The sequence below is a fragment of the Danio rerio genome, chromosome 20, assembly GCF_052040795.2.
Source record: "Danio rerio strain M-AB ecotype USA chromosome 20, GRCz13ab, whole genome shotgun sequence".
NCBI lineage: Eukaryota > Metazoa > Chordata > Actinopteri > Cypriniformes > Danionidae > Danio > Danio rerio.
Window position 1 is genome coordinate 25,575,504 of NC_141040.1, and position 25,376 is coordinate 25,600,879.

Below are 25,376 nucleotides of genomic sequence, written 5' to 3' on the forward strand. Positions count from 1 at the left end.
GTTAATTTAACTAGAACAAACCAGCATTCTACAACATCTCTCCTGCCTGCCTGATATGCTGGAATGTTCTAAATCTGAAATATTGTTATTGTTATTACCTATGTTAAGCTGCTTTTACACAATCTACATTGAAGTGCGATAGAAATAAAACTGACTTGACTAGTGTCCCCGTCAATATACTGGGCCAGCAGGACCCACAATTTCCACAGGGTGAACACTCCCTGCTGTTCTCACTACCACAGCAACACAGATTTCCCAGGTGGTCTCCCATCCTGACCAGGCTCAGCACTGATTATCTTCATTAGGCATTTATGAGGTCTTGGGCTGCAGAGTGATATGGCTGTGGTATAAATATAGTATCAACATGAATCATTAATCGTTGAACAGAAACAAAAGGATAACAGTACCTGCTTGATGTGCAGATACTGTTTTTGTAGAAGTTCAAATCTGCACTGCACCAAAAAGAAGTAGCATCCTTGCTTTTTGAAGAAACGCAAACATTGGTTTATTCTTGATTGCGATATTTGAGGTCAATTGAGATTTAGGGTCAATTCCAAACATCTTTTTAGGAGCTTTAAAGGGCACTTTGAGAAGGGGATACCATTGGTACAGTACCTTAGGGACGTTCCACCAAGGTTTAACATCTAAATCTGTTCATGATGGGTGCTTGTAGAAGTAATTTAATAAAGGGAACATATCCAAGGGTCATGCACTACACCCTTTAAATAACTCATTTCAAAGACTGTCTTTTGTAGGGAGTAGGGCATAGGGGTGTTTACTTTCTTTTGGAATTTGACCTTTTTCTTGGTTGTCATGTCAGACCTTCCGCAAGAACCAAAGGACAAGAAATCTCTCCAAAAGTGAATGAAAGGCCTCAGGAGTTCACAAAAAACGACAGAATTTTCATGTCAGACTCACAAGCATAACACTCACAATTTGGCCCAAAAGTATTGGAACACACTTCACAGCAGCACACAGAACCGAAGAGGTCATGGAGGGGAGCTGCATTCACACACTCTCTGCTATCTATCTCACAGCCACTTATATATTTCAGCACCTAAAGCCAGGAGAGTCCAGGGCCCCATTTCCACCAACTATAATTTAGGGTTTCGCTCTGCATATGCGAGTAACCAAAAGCTTGTGTGACCCACAGCGTGGATTTAAGCCCAGTGGTGGGTGGGGGTGACACCGCAAAAACTATTTCCAAAATCCATTTAACACAAGTGGACCCTAAAGACCTTTAAATCGCAAAGCCGACGAAAGAAGCACACACTAGGCTCTCCACAGCTATACCTACTTGACTTTTGCAGCTTCCGGCACGTTCTTCAGCTCCTCTTGGAAGAGCATGACTTTGGAGTACTTCTTTTCCAGAATGGTGATCAGGTAGTGCAGGAGAGTGATATTCCTGCAGTGGGACAATAAAAGCAGAAATATAATATCTCTAAATCTTTATTCTGTCATAAACACTGGGTTATGTCATCTCACTTGTCAATGCTGGACTTGGTGTCTGCAATCTTGTTGAGTGAGGAGATTTTGAAGCCGTATGCGTTTCCTCTTTGTCCTTTGTTCATGTAGTTTCCGAACGCCAGCACCACCTCCAGCAACTGCTTGAAATTTCTGCTGTGCAGCACCTCTTTTGAGGCTTTGGTCAGTGCTGAAAAGTAAAATACACCCTTGTATTCATGAACAGCGCTTACAAGTACTAGAACAAATACAAGCGCTTATGAAATGCAGACCGCGTCAAAGCTGATTAATAGAGATCAACAGGAAATTAGTGGAAAACATTATGGAAACTCAACTATGAAGATATTTTAAGTTCAGCTCTAAAGCAGCTCTAAACACTATAGAGGGATTTAGTGTAGCTCAAATCAGAAATTCAGTCTTAAGGTCTTTGCACACTGAAGTTCAATATTTTCGTATGTGTTTTTTTGTTTTCGTAAGCGAAAAATTCATCACGTAAACCAACCTTGCACACTGAGTCCAATGCGTATTAATAAATCCATAACAAAAAAACGCAAAACATTTCAGAGTCAGTTTAAGCAGTAATACTTTCTCCTTTCTTCTCCAAAGTAAAAAAAAAAAGAAAGAGGAATAGGCTGCGTATTGAATATATCCAATACTGCATTGAGAGAAGGGAGAGTTCAGCTCATTATCAAAGAGCTGCGCTGGACTATTCTGAAGTTCAGGAAATCAGTGGAATTTTGATACATTGCTTGTGATACTTAATACATTTATGTACAGTGTCTTGAACAGAGACTCGCAGTACCTATTGACCTTATTCTAAAATGCGGAAGTGTGCCTGTTTTCGCGATTGTCTTAGAACTTCCGATTCAGTCGCCTATGGGAGAAATGACTAGGAATAATAAACGGCAGAAAATGGCCAAACTACTTGCTCAACAAACAAATGTTTGCATGACTACACAGACCATGTAGCAAAATATAATAAGAAAATATTAAATTGCAACATCAAGCAGCGTAACGAGCAGTTGTTAACGTCAAAAAATGAATGGAAGTGAATGTGACCGGAAGTCGCGAGACAAAAAGATTTAAATGGCAGCGCCCACTCGTCAGCTGAGAATAAGGTGAATAGACCCGGGCTATTCAATTAGTTTGTCATGAGGGCCAGTTCATGAAAAGCATTCCAAATGAGGGGCTGGAGAGATATGACTTGCAATATGAATGATGACACAACAGCATATAAGTGTATTTTTGCTCTTTAAGACACCCACGTTGGCTTTTTGTACATTAAAATGATAATATGTTGCATTTTGAAACTACATAACATCAATGCATTGTACAACAGGCTTTTTTACTAACATGTTAATGTTGTAATTGAAAGCACAACAGAAGCAGGGCATCGCTTAAGTAGGCTTCTTCTGTATTCAGACACATTTATATGTTATGTTTTAAACTGCATAACAATTATGGATGCAACCAATTTTGGTTGTATGATTATAGTCTGAAGAATAATAATGATTTTACGGTTATCACATCTAATGTAACTTTAAGCTTTTTATTAGCTAAATGAACTGTTGTTATCATCTGCGTTCATACATACAGGACATAATCAATTTAATAATAATTTGTCAAACATATCTTTTGTATACATTGCACTGAAAGCCATGCAGAACTCTCACCGCTAGGTGTGAGATGTTTTCAACTGAGTGCACCCGGAAAGTCACGAGCACCTTGCTCTGCCTACGCACGCATATTGGCATATATTCTTACTTTCGAAATAACGAACTAACGAACAGTTGGCATAACTTTATTTAGTTGCAGCAGTTTCTTTCCGTGCAACAGAAATGTGGCGTAGAGAAGACTTTACGATTAAGTAACTGTGACAAATTAAAGAGCAGTTAATAGTGAAATCGGCTAATCATTGCATCCCTAATATCACTATCAGTGGTTTGTACAAAAAAACATATAAAAAAACATATAATTAAATTGGCGGTGTAGGACCGGAAGGGTTACACTGTATTGAACAGACGCAAGTCACTTCATAACTATAGCGAACGTTTATCGACTGAACTAAATTTATTTTTGATATCTTGGTCCAATAATTGGAGGGCCGGAACAAATTTCCTCACGGGCCGAGTTCTGCCACGGGCCATCAATTGAATAGCCCTGATATAGACATTATAATAGATGGTGGCCACGTTGACTTGTCGAAGCAACGGACTGAAAGCGCGTTTGATGCTTTCTATTATAATGTCTATGGGCAGTACGTCAAACATATGGACACACACACACACACACCAAACCGCTGCAGAGCAAATGTGCGCCAGTCACTGAATCCAGCATAGGGATTCTCAACTGTCCGCCACGTTCTGTCCTTATTTTATGCACAGTGTTTGTCATAAAGTTATCTGTAGCTCAAATGACGACACTCTGTATTTAGCTTTTCACTTGTATAGTGGCTCTGAACGGTCAAGGCAGCTCTCAAATTGCTTTTTCAGATGTAAAAAGCAGGAAAAAAATCGAACCCGGTTTATTTTTTTTATGATGGACGAAAGTTTCGAAGGCAGTGTGTCAATACGATTGCCACAACTTGAGGTCGAATACATTTTTTAAAGTGCTTAAATTATAGACAAAAATTTTGAATTCAGTGTGCAAAGGCCTTCAGGTTCAGGTTTGTCACTTACAATGCAATACAATTTAAGCAGTAGAACATATAGCCTTTTATTTATTTTTTTAACCAATTTAACATTTCTTGTTAATTCTGGTTTTAAGCTTTATAGTTATAGCTTGTGTAAACTATTAGGTTTTATTTTGCCTTATTCTGTAAACAATGAATGACATTTCATACAAATTTTTAATTTTTCGTGTTGAGCTTTTTTGACACAAGATAACGAATTGGTGCTATGCTTCCAGACATGACTATGTTTTCAGGCATTATACTCATTACTGAAACTTCAGAAGAGTTAATAAACCAATATTTGATGAAATAACCACAATTTTTAATGACAACCAATGTAAAAGTTGGTAAGTAATCCTGCAACTAAACACATTAATTTGACTGAAAAATGTACAGTTTAATATTTACGGTTATTATATAATGTATTTATTTAAATTACTTGGCTAAATATGACTGTCCGTTCCAAACACAAATAAACAACTGTCAGAAAAATGTATTGAATAATAATATTCATTAAGTAATAATCACAAGCTTTAGGCATTTACAATGCACATTTACACACCTTCTACTTTAGGTTTAATTTCTGCAATCCTCTCAGCAAACTTCTTCTTGAAGTACAAAGACTGTAACCTCTGCTGGTAATGGTTTATTCTGCGGGAAGGATAAAGAAAAAGCATTGTAGCCAGGGAATAAAAAATAGAGAGAACAGAACATTAAATATAAAGCAAGGTCCATTAAAAGAACAGACCACTCCATCACACATAATAGATCCTAAATGACCTGTATAACATTTTACTGTCCAGCATGTGACACAATAAAACGCATATGATCTGTACACACAGCATTAATGTTTCCACTGAATAAAGAGCAAACAGCCTGAACCTGACGCTGCTGTGCTGTATTTAGCACTCGAGTGCCAAGGGCCGTCACTTTGGTTACTGCACTCTTTACTGAGGGCCCAAACACAGTCTAGAGACTAAAACCAGACAACCCGGTGGATTGTTGGAACGATTTCCCCTCCACAGCGGAGCGAAGAAAGAAAAAAAAACTCACTAGGGTCTCATAAATAAAGGAAGAAAAAGCAAGCCAGCCAAGGCACCTGTGCTTTGTTTGGCTAATCTCCTCTGCTAGAAAGCATAAAGCTGCTGCATAGCTGCGATGAGATAGTGATTATTTAGTTTCAGCAAATATTGATGTTGAACGGGATCTGACCAGATCAATGTGTCACCCAGGATTCATAACACGTTTGTTTCCTTCCTACCTGCAGGAAATCACATTTCCTCCTGACAGACACTGCATGTGGAAAATGAAACGGAGCTGAATACGTTGGTGCACCTTTGTGGGTGGCCTTCATATGTGAGATATTCTTCACCAGGTCAGCATAAAATGTTTGAGAGTAGAGAAAGACAATAGAAACTTCTGGATGCACTTTGCCCGAAAAAAGCTTTGGTAATTAGTAAGTAATTTAGTTGAAAATTATAATAATCAAACTCAATAACTTAAGTTATGCTGATTTAAAAAAAACATGTCAATAAAATAACCACATTTTATTGACAGGTAACAAGTGAAGAGGTGTTATTTTATAAGTGTTGTCATGACAGCACAATGGCACTATTGCAAGCAGCAAGAACAAGTATCCACCATATTATATCCTGTCTGTGCGTTACTTATCCAAAATTTGGTCCCACTTTATATTAAGTCTCTTATACCTGTGAACTTACATGGTAATTAGATGTGTAAAAACCAGTGTATGTACATACTGGTACATAGTATTTACTTGTGTAATACTGGTGTGACTACACACATGTAACAACACACTGAATGGTATGTGTATGTTCAAATGTGTAACAGGGCATTAGTAACACAATTTTTGGTAAACTACCCCTTTAATATGAATTTCTGATGTGATTCTACAATTTACCTTAAACAACATATAAGCATTAGGAATTTGTATATTTCTATATAAACTTATACTTTTTTTTGCCAGAAGTTTGCTGTTTTTAAACTGTTGTAGGTTTTATATATTACACAGTAATTTGTGACCATTTTACACTTTATATTGTGTGGACTGCTCCAGAGGATTTACCCTGTTATTACACTTATTTCACAAGGTAAAACCTTCTAATGCAGCGTTAGTTCTGCCATTCTTATTCTGATACAGTGTTCAGAAGTACATGGTATGCAAACAGGTGTGGAAGTGGGAAAACAGTTGCACATATTGTTGTTACACAATGCACTTATGTCATTTTTGTTACAGACGTGTACTTTTTAGTGTTGTTACCAATGTCCTGTTACACATTTGAACTTACACATACTATTCAGTTTTGTTACATGTGTGTAGTTACACCAGTAGTACACAAATAAATACTATGTATTAATGTGTACATAAACTGTAGTTACATAGTACTTACACATCTAGTTACCATGTAAGTTCACAGGTATAAGCGACACTTAATAAGACAATATAAAGTGGGACCCAGAGCAGAATATTGAGATATTTCGAACTTTGTGGCACATGTGCAAGCTAGTCAAAGATGCTCTTGTGCATTGGTCGGCACAGCAACAAGCTGTGTTTGTGTGGCAGACACCGTTGAAATAAATGGGTTTCATAGCAGTGTTTTTTTACATCCCGTTTGTAAGCCGCTTCACTGTGCTATGACTACAACTGGATGGTGAGAGAAAAAAGCACACTAAACACTGGGCAGTGCATTTTATCAGCTATTTTTTTGACCATTAAAAAAATGTCATTTTAAGCTCATTTTGGGCAGCTGTAAGTTCAGTACATCCCTAATATAAAGTTGACTTTATCTAAAAATGACTGTCTCATAATTGTGACTTTACATCTCACAAATTTGACTATTTCCTTATACACATAATCTTTATCTCATGAATGCAACCTTTAAAAAATGCTCATCTTTACCTCCATAATTCTTTATTTTTCACAATTGCGACAGTACATCATCATTACAACCTTATATCTAAAAAAGCTTTTCTTTTTCAGAACAGTTAATTCATATTAGATCTCAAAATAATGACTTTATATCTCAGAAATATGACCTTGTAGCTCACAGTTTGTACTTTCCCAAATTTACAACATGCAAGCCAATCAGCAAAGCATGGGTAGTGTGCAACAGACTAACTTACTTAAGTCATCAGATTCATTTAATTAAATGAGGCTCTTTGTGATCAAAGCAGAGTTGTTGGAGCAAAGGGAAAAGGTCAATTAAATAAGGGCTCATTCTCACTCGTGATATGTTTTTCTCGAACTTACTTTTAGACTAAATGCAGAGTAGAGTATGTTCAAACGTACTTTTTCCGTTCCTTAAAACATGAATGTGTCCTTCATTAAAATGTCGTTAAACGATCACAAAAGTTTTCGTCTTTAACTGATTAATTGTCCTACCTGCTCATTTCATAGAGGAAACGGTCTGCTTTCGCCATGCGGTCCAGCTCATGTTTGTGCTCTTCTAGAAGGTCCACGTCACTCTTCTCTGGGACAAACTTCAGCATCTGAAAAAAACCCACTCTTAATTACAACAGATTCTTTTAAAAAAATCTAACTTTATGCAACAAACATAATTTATAATAGACAAATGGTTTAAATTAGCTTTAAATCTTAGTCATGGGCCAAAAAATAAAGAAAATAATGAAAACATTCACTTATTATTTAAAATAATGAAAACATTCACTCTGAAAACATATCAACTTCATAATGACTGCACAATGTTCTACATTTTGGTGATGGCAACTACAACTACAATCCTACAACTTTGGAATATTGCGGATGGTCTGAATAAAGAAAATATACAGTGAGTGGCAGTTCTGTGGGTGCAAATGCCTTGTTGATGCCAGAGGTCAGAGGAGAATGGCCACTCTGGTTCAAGATAATAGAAAGGCAACAGTAACTCAAAAAACCACTCAGTACAACATAGATAAGCAGAAGAGCATCTTTGTATGCAAAACATGTCCAACCTTGAGGTGGATGGGCTACAGCAGCAGAAGACCACACCGGATGCAACTCTTATCAGCTAAGAAGAGGAAACGGAGGCTACAATTCACACAGGCTCACCAAAATTGGACAATAGAAGACTGGAGAAATGTTGCCTGGTCTGATGAGTCTCGATTTTCTGCTGCGACATTAGGATGGTAGGGTCAGAATTTGGCGTCAACAACATGAAAGCATGGATCCATCCTGCTTTGTATCTACGGTTCAGGCTGCTGGTGGTGTAATGGTGTGGGGGATATTTTATTGGCACACTTAGTGCCCATTAGTACCAATTGAGCATTTGTGTCAACGCCACACCCAACCACAGCAACATAGTATTGTTGCTGACCATGTCCGTCTCTTTATAACCACATTGTACCCATTTTCTGAAGGCTAATTCCAGCAGGATAATGCGCCAAGTCATAAAGCATGAATCATCTCAGACTGATTTCTTGAACATGACAAGGAGTTCACTGTACTCAAAGAGCCTCCACAATCACCAGATCTCAATCCAATAGAGCACCTTTGGGATGGTGGATGGGAGATTCACATCATGAGTGCACAGCAACAAATCTGCAGCAACTGCTTGATGCTATCATGTCAATATGGACCAAAATCTCTGAGGAATATTTCTAGTACTTTGTTGAATCTATGCTATGTAGGATTAAAGCAGCTCTGAAGGCCAAAGTAGGTCCAACCAGTAGCTGGTAAGGTGTACCTAATAAAGTGGCCGGCGAGTCCATTGTGCAGTCCTATCAGCAAGCTTTTTTGCGTTTAAATGATGTCTAATAGACATCCAAACACAGACATCTTGATTAAACAAGGTTAATCTAATAAAATGTATAACCGTCTAACAATTGTACAAAATAGAATACACAGGAATGAATGGTACACATGTGAAGTCTCTTTATTTGATGTTCAGTCTAGTTTTGGACCATAGTTAAATGTCTACTGGATGTACACTGACAGACTAAATTTAGCTTTGTTTTTAGCCAAGACATCTATGTTTGGACATCTATTAGACGTTTTATAAGCACAACATTGAAGGGTGGATGCAACTTAAAATGCAACTATTTACCAATAGAGAAATAGGTTTTCCATACATGTTAGCCATGTTAAATCCATATAGGCAATTTAAATGCAGAATGTCTGGACCCTCACCTGCTCCAACATGTCCTTGGGCAGATCTTCCTGTTCATCCATAGTCAAAATTGCTCTCTTTATTTCCTCGTTGGAAAGTTTCAATCTGCAACACAAGCACAGGACGTACAGATCAAGCAGACTGGGACAAATAAATTTACCAATGACACATGAGCGATAGATTCACATCAACAGAGAACTCCACAAACTCTTATTAATGACACACAAAAAAAAGGAAATTGCTAGGAATTTCCCCCCCTTGCAACTGTTTTTCTCTGGCATGCGGCGTAAATAAATTAGTTTGTGTTATTTAGAAGAGCTATTAATCTTGAGGCCCGATGTTGAACCCAAATGTTTGTTCCAGTTACCAAGAATTTCCTGGCTAACACCATATATCATTACTGGAGTGAAGAAGTGATATTATCGCATGACTCACATAAGTTAACCCAGCATTTGAATGCTTTAAATAATCTGTGATCGACGCTTGTTACGTCTCATTTGTGGCCAGTTTGTCAAATTTTGTTCCTGCCCTTTCCACTGATTTGTTTGAGCTTCGTATGACAAGGATGCTGTTAAAGCAAGCTAACGATCCAGAGAAGATAAATATAACTTCGGATTTTCTTTGACAGAGACATTGAGATATGGCAGCTGTTTTAGCATTAAGTTCTTAAACAGTACTAATATTAATTTTCTATTGTTTACTTTAATAATGTAGAACGTGTGCATTAGCTGCTGGTACAACTTGATACAAGTGTTAATTTAACAGACACTACACTAAAACAAATGATGTCTGCAAAATTGTTGCAAACAATTTATATGTGTTGAATTTCAACAAACAAATTCTATTTAGTAATGTTCAACTCAATTTGTTTGTTTAAATTTAGCCCAAACAAATTGTTTACAACTACTGAACTTAATTATTCAAAGTAAATCCAAGGAATCATCTTAGAAAAAAAAATTCAGCTTTTTTGCTTGTTTAAACTACTTATTTAAACAACCCGGGCTCATTGTGGAAACGTAGCCCCACGGACGTTTCTGGAGACTGCGAAATACGTCCCGGGAGGTACGTTTTCAAGCAGTTTTTGATTTTGCGAATCCGCGAGAGGCCGCTGTGCTCGCTTTTTTGCGTTTCGGACGCCTCTCGGGAGCATGCGCCGTTCGCGCCCGTGCTGTTCTCGCATGAACAATTTGCAAAAGCCGTCCAGAAAAAAAAAACAAAAGCCCTCGTCGGATTTTGAACGTGTTTTAGGATCTCCCCTCCCCGCGGGGCTACGTTTTCAGAATGAGCTTGGGTTGTATTTAAAATGAGCTGAAACAACACAATTCTTGAGATTTCACTGGGACAACAGAATTTTTTATGTTCAATCCACATAAATTTGTTAAAATTGTTAAATTAACTTAATCAATTTGTGTTGGGACAACATGAATGAATTGTGCGGAACCCTGCTTTTTTATAATGAGTGTAGCATATATTAAATGGACGCTACTTTTTTATTAGATGCTTGTACTTCAAGATTTCATTAGCAACTAGTAGCTTTTCTATTGTTATAATGTGTGATGAGGGTCCGTTTAGACTAATATGTTTTCAAATTGTGACTAGTATTGTGATTTAATGTACTATTAGTTATTCAGTTATTACCAAGCGGCAGCCTCCCGGTCTCCCTCGGGAGGCCAATACGGAAGTAACTGAAACTGCAATTTATCGAAATTCCGCTAGTCCTGGCTCCATAATAGAGTAAATTTCTATTGAGCCCACTGATAGAATGGCCAACTTTTTACAGCCTGGTACAAAGAACGATTTAGGTTCATAAAGCTAATATTACCATTCATGACAACTGTAAGGGGGGTGAATTTTTTTTATAATTCATCAGTTTCCTTTATATTAGATTATATTAACTTTGCATAATTAAGGGCGTGGCCACTTGATTGACAGCTAGATCTCGCTGTCGCCGTCACTTCACCTCAGCTGACTCCGGCAGATTAGCCACTGATTTCGGCATATTCATCCTATTTTTGTTTTGTTTTATGTGGCTTAACACAGTCAGTTGCCTTTTGGGATTATTTCCTACAATTATCAGATGATATGGCATGCTGTGTGCACTTAATTGTGCTCACAAACCATTCACGTGGCCTCCGTTTCCCATGTAAGTAAAGTTATATACTTGTAAACAATCTCGATTAATGCATTTGCTTAATTTAGGATCATTTATCATTTATAATGTTCTTTAGAGCTATAAAGCACTTCAGAATCTGACAGATTGATTAGCTGTGGGTTCTAGAACAGTCATCTGAAGTGTTATCATACAGTGTTATGCTAGATTTCATTAATAGCCTTGCATTTACTAACACAGACTATATGTGAAGTGTTTGGAAGTAATTTGCGTTTTCCTCCTGTAGGAAAACGTCATTAGAATACTTAGTGGCTCTGTGTATTCTTACAGTATTTTTAAAAGACTAAACACTTTATTGATATAGTGTACAGCCAAGCACATGTGGTCAGAACACAAACGAGTTGCAGGTGATAAAGTATTAAGCATTTTCCCAAAGTAAAGTGTGTCTGCCAGGTCCAAGCAAAATGCCAGCATTGTCTGTAGCTCCACTCACTTCTTTTGCGCTCTTCAGAAACCTATGGGTGTTGTCACGGATACTATGTCCATATATTTTACAGTCTATGGTTATTACCATTAAAATTACTACTAGTAATTAGCTATTCGTCCTTTTTTAGATAGAGTAAATAATAATTTGATACTAGAACCTATTGCATACGCTTACCTATTAAGATAGTAATTATTTTATTACATAATATATTTATTTACTAGATACTAACACTTATTTAGGAGCTGCACGGTGGCGCAGTGTGTAACACGTTCGCCTAACAGCAAGAAGGTCACAAGTTTGAGCCTAGGGTGGGTCAGCTGGCATTTCTGTGTGAAGTTTGCATGTTCTCCCCATGTTAGCATGGGTTTTCTGTTTTTTCCCCACAAGTCCAAAGATATGCGCTATAGGTGAATTGGGTAAGCTAAAATTGTCCAAAGTGAATGTGTGTGAATGAGTGTGCATGCATGTTTCCTAGTGATGGGTTGCAGCTGGAAGGGCATCTGCTGCGTAAAACATATGCTGGATACGTTGGTGGTTCATTCCGCTGTGGCGACCCCACTAAGCCAAAAAGAAAATGAATTAATGAATAATATGCAGGGTGTCACGGTGGTGTGGCAAGAAGGTCACTGGTTCGAGCCCCGGTTAGGTCAGTTGGCATTTCTGTGTGGAGTTTGCATGTTCTTCACATGTTTGCATGGGTTTCCTCCGGGTGCTCCGGATTCCCCCACAAGTCCAAAGATAAGCGATATAGGTAAACTGAACAAGCTAAATTGGCTGTATCGTATAAGTGTGAATATAAGAGTGTTGCAGTGTTGGGTTGCTGCTGGAAGGGTATTCGCTACATAAAACATATGCTGGATAAGTTGCCGGTTCATTCCACCGTGTCGACCACTAATAAGAAAATTAATGAATGATCAATACTTATTCATGGATATTACATATAAACTAGTATTATATAATAATAGTTATTGATTACCTAATACATACTAGATAACTGTAGTATCTATTCTAATATGTACTAGTACATATTTATTAGTATTACTCGCATAGTCAAACCTCAATATATCTACTAGTCAAAACTGAAGGGTTGATATCCTAACACCAAATCCCCATAGAAGTGAATTGCTCAAATTTGTACTGTAACTAATAACAAAAGAATATTGCAAATATAAACTGGTATCTAATAAATGGAGTCTAATAAATAAGTGCAAAAGTCTATTTAATACGTACTAGTACTGTATGTAACAAATTACTATAGAGGTAGTTTTAAATAAGAACCAATATTTAATGAATAGGTTTTACAATCTTTTAAAAATGTACTTTCATCTAAAGGCTGATTTATACTTCTGCGTCAAGCGAACACGTATGCTTCGGCGCAGCCTTCGTGTGGTCATATAGCCCTCGCCGTGGCAGTCACCGACATGCACCTCTAACATCGCAACGATGCATACCGCAAACTCTGTGATTGGTTGACTTGGTACCGCTAACGAGTATGGGCGAGACCGAGTGCCACGCAAACCCATTGGAGCGAGTGTTTACAAGTGTCAAGTCTTGTGAAGGAGGTCCAGATGGAAAGTTTTGTTTTTGTTTATCTTATGATTAAAGTTGTTGCACGTCCCCCTGTTCCCGCCTCAAAATTAGCAAGTTCGAGCCACTTGTACATTAGGCTAGCATAGGCTAGCTTCTCCCACAAAGGAACTCAATACAGAGGAACATAAAAACCTACTGCAGGCTAGCGTTTTGGAACTGTTATTGCGCAGTAACACAAACAGCGCGCAAAAATATAAATGCATGACAACTTGCAAGGCATGCGTAAACCAGGCTTAAGGAACAAGCATTAGCTAATAAATATGCACTATTTAAAGGGATAGTTCACCTAACATGAAAATTCTGTTATCATTTACTCACCCTATACTTGTTTCAAACCTTATTGAGTTTCTTTGTTCTGTTAAATACATGCACAAAGTATATTATTGAGAAATGTTGAAAACCTGTAACCATACGGGCTTCCATAGTATTTGGAATATATATATTGGATATATATATAATTTTGTTCAAATTCCTCTTTTTTGTTAAACTAACAATTAAAACTACTTAAAAAAATTACTAGCTTTCTATTATATATATTTTTCATTTTATTAAACCTCATTTTGAGTGTCAAAATCACTGTTTTCACCTTGTAGCACACCCAAAGTTTTAAACTTCAACAATAAAAATAACATTTTAAAAAATATTATTTATATGGTAACTATTTATGTATCTTAATTAAGCACTAGTAAAATAATTTAAATATTTTGTAGTTATTAATGTGAGACTATTATCAATAATATTCTTTATACAAAATATAGCTGTCGCACAGCATCAGTGTCCTTTCCAACACAACACTGTAATGTCGCTTTTAAAAGTTTGAGTGAAAGGTTATTTAGGTGGTTTCTATGAAAATAGATCTAGTCTATATACATGTTCTATATCTGAGAACATTTTCAAGATGGAGGGAATTTGAATTTTTCAACAACACATGAAAAATCAAGGTAAATATTGCTTGATAAGGAAATACATTTATTCTATGTCATTTCCAAACATGCTGTACCTTCAAAGATGTTTTTAAAAACCAAACAAAATAAACATAAATAAGAGTGTTTTGTATAAATGAGGGGGGTTTCAATTTAAAGGTAAGTGGTGAAGATATTTTTCAGTTTTTCACAATAAACTGTTGAAATGTCATTTCCACCACTGTCATTTCCATCACCAAACACATTTTTTAAAAAATATTTAAAAAGTTCTCGTCACACATTAAAAGTGTATTCACAATGTACAAGTTCTTGCTCTATTTAATATACAAATTCAGTTTATTTATTTTCTATTATGCTCTTAACCAAATTAGATTTTAGATTATGACAGGTGATCAATTCACCATTTAACTTATTTATTTAATTAACAAATGTATAATTATTACATATATATTGTGGAAAGACTGGTTAAACTAGATACAAAAATGATATTGGACAATGTTTGACTGCCATCATTTATTTCATTCTGAAATAAGCTATATATTGTGATAGAATAGACATTTGTTCACAATAGAAAAAATGTTTCTCTTTTTATCTAAGTTTGTCCTCTTACAGATCTTAAAACTAGACACATTGTTTAAACTTACGAGGCTATGTAGACCACTATGGGGGTCAAAGGTTTCAGCATTCAGCGTTATTTAAAAGATAATTTTCTGTGTTCGACAAATGAAAGAAACTCATAAAGGTTTGTGAGTACTTGAGGGTGGGTAAATAGTGATTAAATTAAAACTTTTAGGCAAACTATCCATTTAACGTAAATAAAATACTAGTAGCATGAAACTGTGTTTAATATATTGAATATTAAAACAGCTTGCCATATTCAGAACATCCAGATGGAAATTTATGTGGCTCTCCATTCTAGATTCTAGTAATGATAGACGGGTCCAGTGATCCCTTGATCCAGGGTCAGCTCTGTGTGGACTACAAGCCAAGAAGAGCAGGTGTTTGACAGGTCTGAGATCAGTGATGGAAAGCAGTATTCACTCCTAAGCCAGAATCCAAAAAGACTGTAAACCACAGCAGCATTGTGAAACAAAGCCAAAGCTCTTTCCATGTTCAAGTCGAGGATGTTTGTGCCAAGCAGAGCTTCCAGTTCTCAGTGTTCTTTCTAACAAACTTTTACAAGCTTAAACGAGTCGGTGAAGTTGAACTCAGGGAAGAAAAGAATAAAATGATGGCAGCGTCAGTTCATTCAGAGGCAAGCCAGCGGCATTATTAGGTCATTAGCGTAACCGCAGGACTCCCTGCTTTATTATCTAATCAGTAAATAATAAGCTGGAGACACAGTGGGGAGAAAATCTTGCAGAGTCGCCGAGGTTTTTCCATTTCATGTGGTCACAGACACTTTACCCTGATTGTGAAATGCCTTGATTCAATCCTTTAAATAGCTAAATCAAAGCTTTTTTAACCTTTAGTCCATGTGTGTCAGCTTTAAGGCCATCTGTATGCTAGTGTTGACTTCACTTTTAGCAAATAGATTGATAGGCATTTTGTTTTGAACTTCAGTGTTGTACTGTACTGTACTGTATTGTACAGCCTAAATGTTGAACTAATAATTGTTGTACAAGATGTTTATTCTTAGTTCATGTTAGTAAATACATTAGCTATGGAACGTTACATGTTTCCAATGGTTGTGGCACATGATGGTTGTTATTTGGTATTTAAAATAGAACTAAGGGTGGTCAGTGATGGCTGCATGAGTTCTTTGCTACACTCGACTTAGTAATTAAATCACACTTTTTTCGTCCAAATTCTTATTTCATTTCGTTGAACAGAATATTAATATGTCAGACAAACCTTCTGATAAGGATTTTTCTGTTTTCGATTTGATGTTTGCAGAAGGCTAAAGAAAAGGATACGAAGCGGCCTACTGTCTATAAGCCCTCGGCTACTGCTATACTGATACAGCTGAAACTCACCTGAACATGTCACCGATTCTGTCAGAAATAAAGGCCAATGGATGACATCTTGATGGAATCACTAGTCATCTGGACGGTATTGCTAACTCTGTTTCTTGCTTTCAGAATTCGTTTACGGCTCTATCTGAAAGAGTCACTGGCGCTAGATGTACAGATCAACTAATGAACTACTGATTTAAACCCTTCCCTAAACCCAACCAATATTGTTTTAAAAAGCAAATGTAAAAGAAAATTTCACTGCGACCACCTCACCTGGATCTTAAATTGCTTTTTATTACTTTTTTGGAACCACATTTCACTGGACTTGAACCCTAGCTCTCTGCATCACAAGTTTAAATCTATACAAAGTGAACAACCTAGAAAACATTCAATTACTAATCGCACACATTGTTAGAGAGTTTTGCTGTATTTATTTGTTTTTGTACAATAATCCATTTTGTATAATAATGCATGAAAATAATCCTTCAATCATCGATTTGGGCACGGGTGTAGTGCTTTGCATCCAGGTTTGTTTTGTTTTTTCGATGTTGTGTTTCTTGCACTTGTCGAGTTTTACACTTAACAACAATCCACTTCTATTCTTCGATGAGTTCAAAATAACGAGAATCCATTGCAAAAATGCAAGTCTCTGGCCTGCCATTGTTTCTGTTTCTGACTGTCTGTAGTTATGACGGGTGATTCGCGAAAGAAATATTTGTTTGTTAACTGGATCTTCTAAGCGAACTGGTCGAACCAGTTCAATAAATTGAACTGAGTTGTTGTGAAACAGTTTGCGTCTTCAGTAAGTACTTAATTAATTACTTTTTAACATATTGGATACCAACGCTGACTCGAAATAAACCAATATCCTGAGTTATTCAGTTACCAGAACAGGACACCGACTCATCTTCTCTGAAAAAAGAGACCTGATGATGATGTCTGTTCCCCTGCTGCATGCTCTCTCATTAAGCGTGTGATTTAACCTAAGTAAGGTAATTTTCATTCCGCAATATATTTTTAAAAGCGTATTAAACAAGGTAAAAAGTAACTCGCAGTACATTTTTTTAAAAAGTAACTCAAATAATATTGCTTATTTTTAAGGAATAGTAAAGTAGGAAAGTAATATTATTTACTTATAACGCTTTTCCCCTGACACTGCACACAAACACTGCTATTATTATGCTTTATTATGTCCGCCTTCAAAAGTTTAATTTCCTCCTCCGACTGAAAACTGTCAACACTAAGTAGACAAATAGGAACTGAGCTGTAATTCGCATTCACTGAACATATGTTACTGCTCAGTCTCATCTGTCCAGACCACCATCTCTTGCTCTGACGTCCAGCACCACATTCACCAACACTAAACCAACACTAATGACTCTACAGGCTTCCTCTCCAAAACCCTGTGAATCTCAGCTTGGGTGGTCCGGTCGGTGGCTGTACAATGAATTACACCCTAATTTGTGCTTGTGGAGACCCTTGAGAGAGGATGAGAATGGAAGCGAAGCACAGGCTGAAATCTACAGATGGTGACGAAAGACAGATGTTGGATGTTACGGCAAGATACTGCAGGTGAATAGGGTGACTTTACAACCATACTTCTCCAGATGACTGATTGCATAAAGATTTTGTTGTGTTACAGCAGTTGCACAGGTATATTTGTGGGAATAGCCAACAATACATTGTATGGGTCAAAATGGTCGATTTTTCTTTCATGACAAAAATCATTAGAATATTACATCAGGGTCATGTTCCATCAAGGCAATTGTAAATTTCAAACTGTTAGACAGTCGAAATCAGAAGTATTAAATTGCTTTTGTTTATTTATTTATTTATTTTATTTTTTTTTAAATATCCCAAATGATGTTTAACAGAGCAAGCACATTTTCACAGTATGTCTGATGATATTTTTTCTTCTGGAGAAAGTCTTATTTGTTCTATTACAAATTAAATAAAAGCTGTTTGTAATTTTTTAAAACCCATTTTAAGGGCAAAATTATTAGCCCCTTTAAGCTATCTTTTTTTTTAGATAGTCTTCAGAACAAACTATCTTTATACAATAACTTGCCTAATTACTCTAAGTGGTCTAGTTAACCTAATTAACCTAGTTAAGCCTTTAAAATGTAATTTTAAGATGTATAGAAGTATCTTAAAAAATATCGAGTCAAATATTATTTACTGTCATCATTGCAAAGATAAAATAAATCAGTTTTTAGAAATTAGTTATTAAAACTAGTAAAACTAATAATTTTTATAAATGTGTTGAAAATAATTTCTCTACGTTAAACAGAAATGAATAAATAATATACAGGGAGCCTAATAATTCAGGGGAGCTAATAATTCTGACTTCATCTGTATATCACAGCCTTTATTTTTAATTAGTAATATGCATAGGTAAGAATCTTTCTTAACTTATTTTTTTGAGTCCTCAGGTTCCAGATTTTCAAATTTGCCAGATTCCAGATTTTTAAGTTGTATCTCCACTAAATACTGCCCTTTCCTCACAATTTTAATGGAAAGCTTATTTATTCCAATTTCATATGGTTGAAATCTTAAAACCCTATGACTGGTCCAGACACACAAATATGCACTGATTTCCAAATAGCTCGAACAAAATAATGAGAACGAAAAAATTTTGTTTTATTTTCTGACATCTTAGACCAGATAGTTTTTATAGAGGAGATTTTGGGAATCTCTTTTAATCACTATAATTTAGAAAATACTGTGAATATTCTGAAAAACAATCCATTTTCACAATGTTCTGTAGAATAATGTAATAAGGCAAACTGTGTATGAACATAAAAGGTTTCAATGTGTAAAAACCTTCAGAATATAGTTATAAATAAAACAAAAACATGATGCTTGGTGTGTGCAAGTGATGACAAAAAATACTAGTTTTAATTTACATCCAAATGTAATTTAAATTAATTAATTTAATTTTATTTAATTTAAACCACAAATTGACAACAGTAACTTTTAAATATGTATTTTGGAAACTTTCATTAAATTAGACTAAATTTAACAAAACTTTACAAAAAGACCAACACGAAAAAAAAAAAAAAAATTGACAGTTTTTGTGTGCAGTGTCTCACCTAAATGTGTTTTAGAATCTATAGATCACAATTGATCATAGATTTTTGAGCAAGTCTAGCAATTCTGGAATGTGCCTGGTTTGTTTTATATGGAGTCTTGCTTTGCAGGAACCTTTGACGTTTGGGTCTCATGCCAAACCGCAGTAATTCGGTGAGCTGTCATTCATCTGCCAGCATCTGGATTGGCAGCTGCGAGCAACTGTTCCACTTACAGATAAGGCGGTGCTGAAGTGACAAGCAGATATCTTAACCTAAAATAAGAATCGGATCCTCTAATAAAAACCATCCATTCGGAAAAAACACTGCCACTGAGAAAGAGAAACTCAGCAGGAATCCTGGATAATTAAAGCATTAAGCTCTGCATGGAGGACTGTTTTAATTTAGCTCATTCCTGCACTTCAGTCACCACTATAAAACTATAAACAGTAGAAACTTAAACCCTGAATAATAGTCACCTACCCAGGAGATCTACAACCAAGACCAGCGGTAGCGATTTATTTTATTGTGTCATACATTTTGCCTTAAAGAGGCTTGATCATCTATATAATAACATTATGCCCTGGTTTTACAGACAAGGCTTAAGCCTAGTTCTAGACTAAAATGTAAATCTGAGCTGTTTTGACTGAATTAAAATTGCATTGATTGTGATTTAAATATATCAGTTCCTTTGTTTTGTCTCAAAATGGCCTAATCCTGGCTAGTCTAAGCCCTGTCTGTGAAACCGGGCCTATATTTTCTGGGATTTGAGTTGACAAAATATTATTTAAAGATTAAATTGAGATCATGGAACAGGCTGATTTAAAATCATATAACTCTAATGCATATCACAATGTTTTTACAGTGCATTTCACAATGCACTGTAAAAAAATGTAATGTAAAATTTACAGTAGCTTACTGGCAAATTCGGTTGCCAAAACTGTAAACTTAAAAGTGCATTGTAAACTAATAATTACATGTGTTCTGTTAAGATACAGCATAAGTGTCATTATTTATTTACAGTGTGCTTGCAAACAAAAAAATCCAAATAAGAAGCTGTAAATTTTACAGGTTTTTGTTACAGTGTGCACAGTGCACATAGTTCAAGAGAAATGCTGATCTTTTTTTAAGAATGTGAAATGGCCAATTTATTCAAGGGAACATACATGTCGCATGATTATTGTAATGCTTCAGGAGTGACAATTGCATTTAAATACATTGAACTTATTAAATGTGTAATTCTCAATCATATGGTTTTTATAAACCATTCTAGTATGCTGATTTGTTGCTGAATAAATACTATTGAAAATAGATTTCAATCCTTTTGTGAAATTAATTTCTTTGATGACTATAAACATTTACTTATAAAGTTGAAGGCAAAATGGTAGCCTTCCTGTGAAATTGTAATTGTTTTATTTTTCTAGTTATTTCTGAGATACTAGTATTCAGCTTAAAGTGCAATTTAAAGGTTAACTAGGTTAGTTAATTATAAGCAAGTCATTGGCTAACTGTGGTTTGTGGTTAAACTCTTAAACGGGCTAATAATAATGACCTTTAATTTTTTTTTTCTTTTATTTGTTTAATTCCAGCCAAACTAAAACAAATAAGATTTTCTTTAGAAAAAATATTCTAAGAATCACTGTTGAAATGTCCTTGTTCCATTAAACATCACTTGAGAAATATTTCACAAAAAACACAGACTTTCCAGAAGTGCTAATAATTTACCCTTAAACTGTCTTTATTGTCAATGTATTGAACAATGTATTTATACTGAATAGATGTTTTAAAATATACAGTTGAAGTTAGAATTATTAGCCCCCCTTTGAATAGTTTTTTTTTTTAATATTTCCCAAATGATGTTTAACAGAGCAAGGAATTTTCACAGTATGTCTGATAATATTTTTTTCTTCTGGAGCAAGTCTTATTTGCTTTATTTTGGCTGGAGTAAAAGCAGTTTTAGATTTTTTAAACACCATTTTAAGGTCAATATTATTAGCCTCTTTATGCTATATATTTGTTTCGATAGTCTACAGAACAAACCATCGTTATACAATAATTGCCTAATTATCCTAATCTGCCTAGTTAACCTAATTAACCTAGTTAAGCCTTTAAATGTCACTTCAAGCTGTATGGAAGTTTCTTGAAAAACATCTAGTCAAATATTATTTGAAATATTATTATTAAAAATGAGTTATTAAAACTATTATGTTTAGAAATGTGTTGAAAAAAATCTTCTCTCAGTTTAACAGAAATTGAGGAAAAAATAAACAGGGGGGATAATAATTTAGGGGGGCTAATAATTCTGACTTCAAAAAAAAAATTACTAACCCTAATACTAATACTAGCCCTAATCTTTAACAGTGCATAAAATAGAATACATTGTTCCCCTTTTTAGTAGCTGAAAGGATAATCAAATTAGCCTAAATATTTAACAAACCACCAAAAGGGCGGTCATGTGTGAAACATTTTCAAATATGCGCATCTCAAACCACTGCAATCTGTGGAGCTTCTAATTCCTTATGTGTGCGAATGTCTTTCAACCATGATTTATTATGATTTTTAAGATTTCTATATAATGAGACATGGTTCCTGTTCAGGCCCATGCTGCACTAATTTACATAGAATTCAAGGAAACCCTGCTCATATATATGTGAAGAAACTGTGTGGTGGTACTGCATGTCTTTCATTGATATGAAATGGTACAATAACTAAAGTAGACGATATAGTATTAAACAGGAATGTTGGAGCTACAAGCTTGGAAATGCCACACACACAAACACACATACAGTACATACACACGAGAGCTCATAGCGGTGCAGACACATCACTCACCGTGACAGAAGGATGTTGCAGTTCTGAGCCCGTCGGCCATCGATGACTGAAAGCTCTTTGACTTTCTTGGAGCTCAACGCATCGTCCTCAGTCTCTTTCTGTGGTCAGAGTTCAAATCAGACACATTTCACTCAAAAGAAGATTGACAACCTATATTTACATCAATGCACCTAAAAACTGAACCATCACTGTTTAAGGTGATTAGTTGACTTTGCTACAAACAAACCCATTCCGAAAGCTGCTAAAAGACAAAAAAAAAGATATGCTGCAGTATTTGAACTTTAAAAAATAGAGCTACTAAAAAGCTAGCATTTACGACTTTTCTAATATTGTGTTTCTTTGACATTAAGTGTAATGTTCTTTTTTATATACATGTTGAGTTTTGATACATTTTAAATGAAAACATTTCATCCTAGCTTTAGATCTTGTGTCTTTATATAAAGGGAACATAAATAGAAGATAGTTTCAATTTATCAATTGGCACAAAAAAAAAAAAAAAAAAACAAGAATTCACTTAATAATCACTTCCATTTTTTAGCTTTAATTTGTTTTTATAATTATGCAAAAAATTAATTGACTTAATTTTAAGGCTATAAGTCTTTTTTTCTAAGTAAAGCCATCTTGTCTTTTTTAAGGCAATGGAATTACTCTTTTTTTAAAGCAAAGTGATCTATATAATGTAATGTAAAGTAATGTAATAACTAATTGGTTATTACATTGTACAAATGTCAATGTTGTAGGTGTTAGTACATTTTCTCTCTTTCTCTCTCTCTCTCTCTCTCTCTCTCTCTCTCTCAATTCAATTCAATTCAATTCAATTCAACTCAATTCAATTCAATTCAATTAAATTCAATTCAATTCAAAAGTTTAGGTGGGCCCCAGCTTAGGTGGGCCCCACGCGGGCCAGCCAGATAGATTTTTTTTTTTTTTTGCATGAAGCTAAGAAGAGGGATGCTGAGTCAGGGAGGACAGACTTTAAAAAACCTAATTCTCAGCCATGAGTCGGGTCTAAGACAACACACAACAGCTAATTCTATGAAACATTTTTTTTGGATGTTATAGAATTGCCTATAGCAGTGGTTCTCAAACTCTTTTCACAAAGTACCACCTCAGTACAAATGTGACAGATTAATTCTTATTATTATGAATATTTATCATTGTCAGCCACTTTAAACATAATAAATAGTTTGAACAAGATCACACTTACAGGTAAAAAAAAAAAAGATAAATAAAACATCAACACTGAAATTAAGAAAACTGCTGTACTTAAATGTAAAGTATTATCATAAGGTAGCCTATTCATTAAAACCTGCAAATGTTTCTAGGACCTCATAAACATAGGTTATACCGTATGTCATAATATTCATATATAACTCTGTTTGATACATTTTGAAATATATGTTGCATGTATCTATGACTTACTTGTATATCTTTGAAATCTAAATGTTAACTTGTATTTTAAATATATTAATTGGATTTACATATTTAACTTAAAAATTAGATCTGCTTACTGCTCGTTAGAGTAGGCTATGTGTGTCAGAGAAGCAAGTGATTAAACTATACCTGTCAACATTGAGATATAAAAATAAGATACGCCCCCAAGAACCATTACAAGTATGGGGAAGAAAATAATATCAAATGATAGAATACATAACAAACATTAGAAAAATTCAAATAAAATAAAAGGTTTTGCCTATTAAATCAATTTCTTGATCACATCATTGTTATTGTACGCGTCAAAGGGTTAAAAGTGTGTTAATTTTTTTATTCAGCGATTCCTCTGCGTAACATTAGAAGGAAGCTTGCGTACCACTTATGGTACATGTGCCACAGTTTGAGAACCACTGGTCCAGTCTATTTGAAAGAGAACCGATCACATCAGTTGCGTTTCTAGGCACGGTTGCTTCAACCAAGGAAATTACATCAGCCGTTTGCGCGAGTGATTATTCTCTCATTCGGTATTCACCTGCTTTCCTTTGCTCAAGTGTTATTTTTGTCAGTCATGGCACAATGACGGCACAAATGAAAATGTCAGTTTAACAATATGTTTTGTTTTTTTTACCAAAAAGTTTTGTCTGTCATATTTAGAACAAAAATCATTCGTCAAAATATCAAAAGACTCAACGTAAGCATCAAAATGTAGCCACAAAATAATTAAATTTCATTTCAAATCTTTGTATCCTTCAAAACATAATATTCAACCTGTTTCTCAACAAAGACGTTTTCATCATTTAAAAATAGCGAAAGACTTAAAACTTTACGGTTTCAGAGTTTTATAGGGGGCAGAGTTTAGTCTGGCCCAAACTGTGTCCATTGGTTGTGGCTACTGAGCGAGACCACACCTCTCTTTTCCCTGGATGTCAACACCCATCGGAGGGAAGATTCGTGGACACGCGTTGGAGTTATAAAATTCAACAAAGCCTTGTAATAAACTACTACTTGTAGTCTTATCATTCAAACCAATATTTTTCTGAAGTCTTATAGCTCTAGTTTGACACCACATATTACAGACTTTATCAAATACAGTTAATTACACACGTTACAATGTTTCAATTATATGTGTAAATACAATGAATACATTAAAGCAAACACACACTTTTAAATGTGAAATGATCAAAATCGAGCATTGACATAGTCATGTGAGTATCAGATGGCCAGAACTCACGAAATGGCCATTACTTATTAACTGTAGTCAAAACTTGCTTTTTGAATCATCAAGGGGGAGAAGAATGTCTATTTAAATTAAGTTTTGGGCGATACTTCATTAAGAAGGAGAGGATGAAGTGTCACGACGCTTCAGAGCTGTGGATTGTTAAAATAAGCACTTATGCTTTTATATATTTTAACATTTAAAAAGTATAAGATGCATACAACTATATGCTTATGAGTCTGTTTGAAAACGTTAATTGTAAAGCAGCACGCAGACACGATTAACCAATAATGTAATCGATTATTAAATATTTCCCCTATCAATTGATAATAATTGATTATTTGATGCATCCTAATAATAAAACCATATCATACTGATTGGAAACAACAGAAAAACATTTTTCACATTCATATGCAGTCTGAAAATCAAATGAATGGGACATAGAAAGAATGAGGGGGTAGAGATGATGCAAACGCTATACATCTGTTCGAACACACTTA

The 25,376-nt window shown here is 35.2% G+C and overlaps 1 protein-coding gene across 39 annotated transcripts in view; it reads right to left on the minus strand.

Annotated features, from left to right (window-relative positions):
• Positions 1 to 25,376, minus strand: part of daam1b (dishevelled associated activator of morphogenesis 1b) — a 186,042-nt gene that overhangs the window by 22,719 nt on the left and 137,947 nt on the right. For all 39 annotated transcript variants that reach the window (XR_015517748.1, XR_015517746.1, XR_015517747.1 and 36 more), the window contains 6 exon segments: positions 22,227 to 22,324; positions 9,282 to 9,366; positions 7,539 to 7,645; positions 4,698 to 4,786; positions 1,486 to 1,654; positions 1,298 to 1,405 (listed from right to left, as the gene is read on the minus strand). Coding sequence is in view for 5 of the 39 variants with exons in the window: in XM_087297240.1 (XP_087153366.1) it covers positions 1,298 to 1,405; positions 1,486 to 1,654; positions 4,698 to 4,786; positions 7,539 to 7,645; positions 9,282 to 9,366; positions 22,227 to 22,324 (656 nt within the window). In the remaining 34 variants the exon portion in view is untranslated.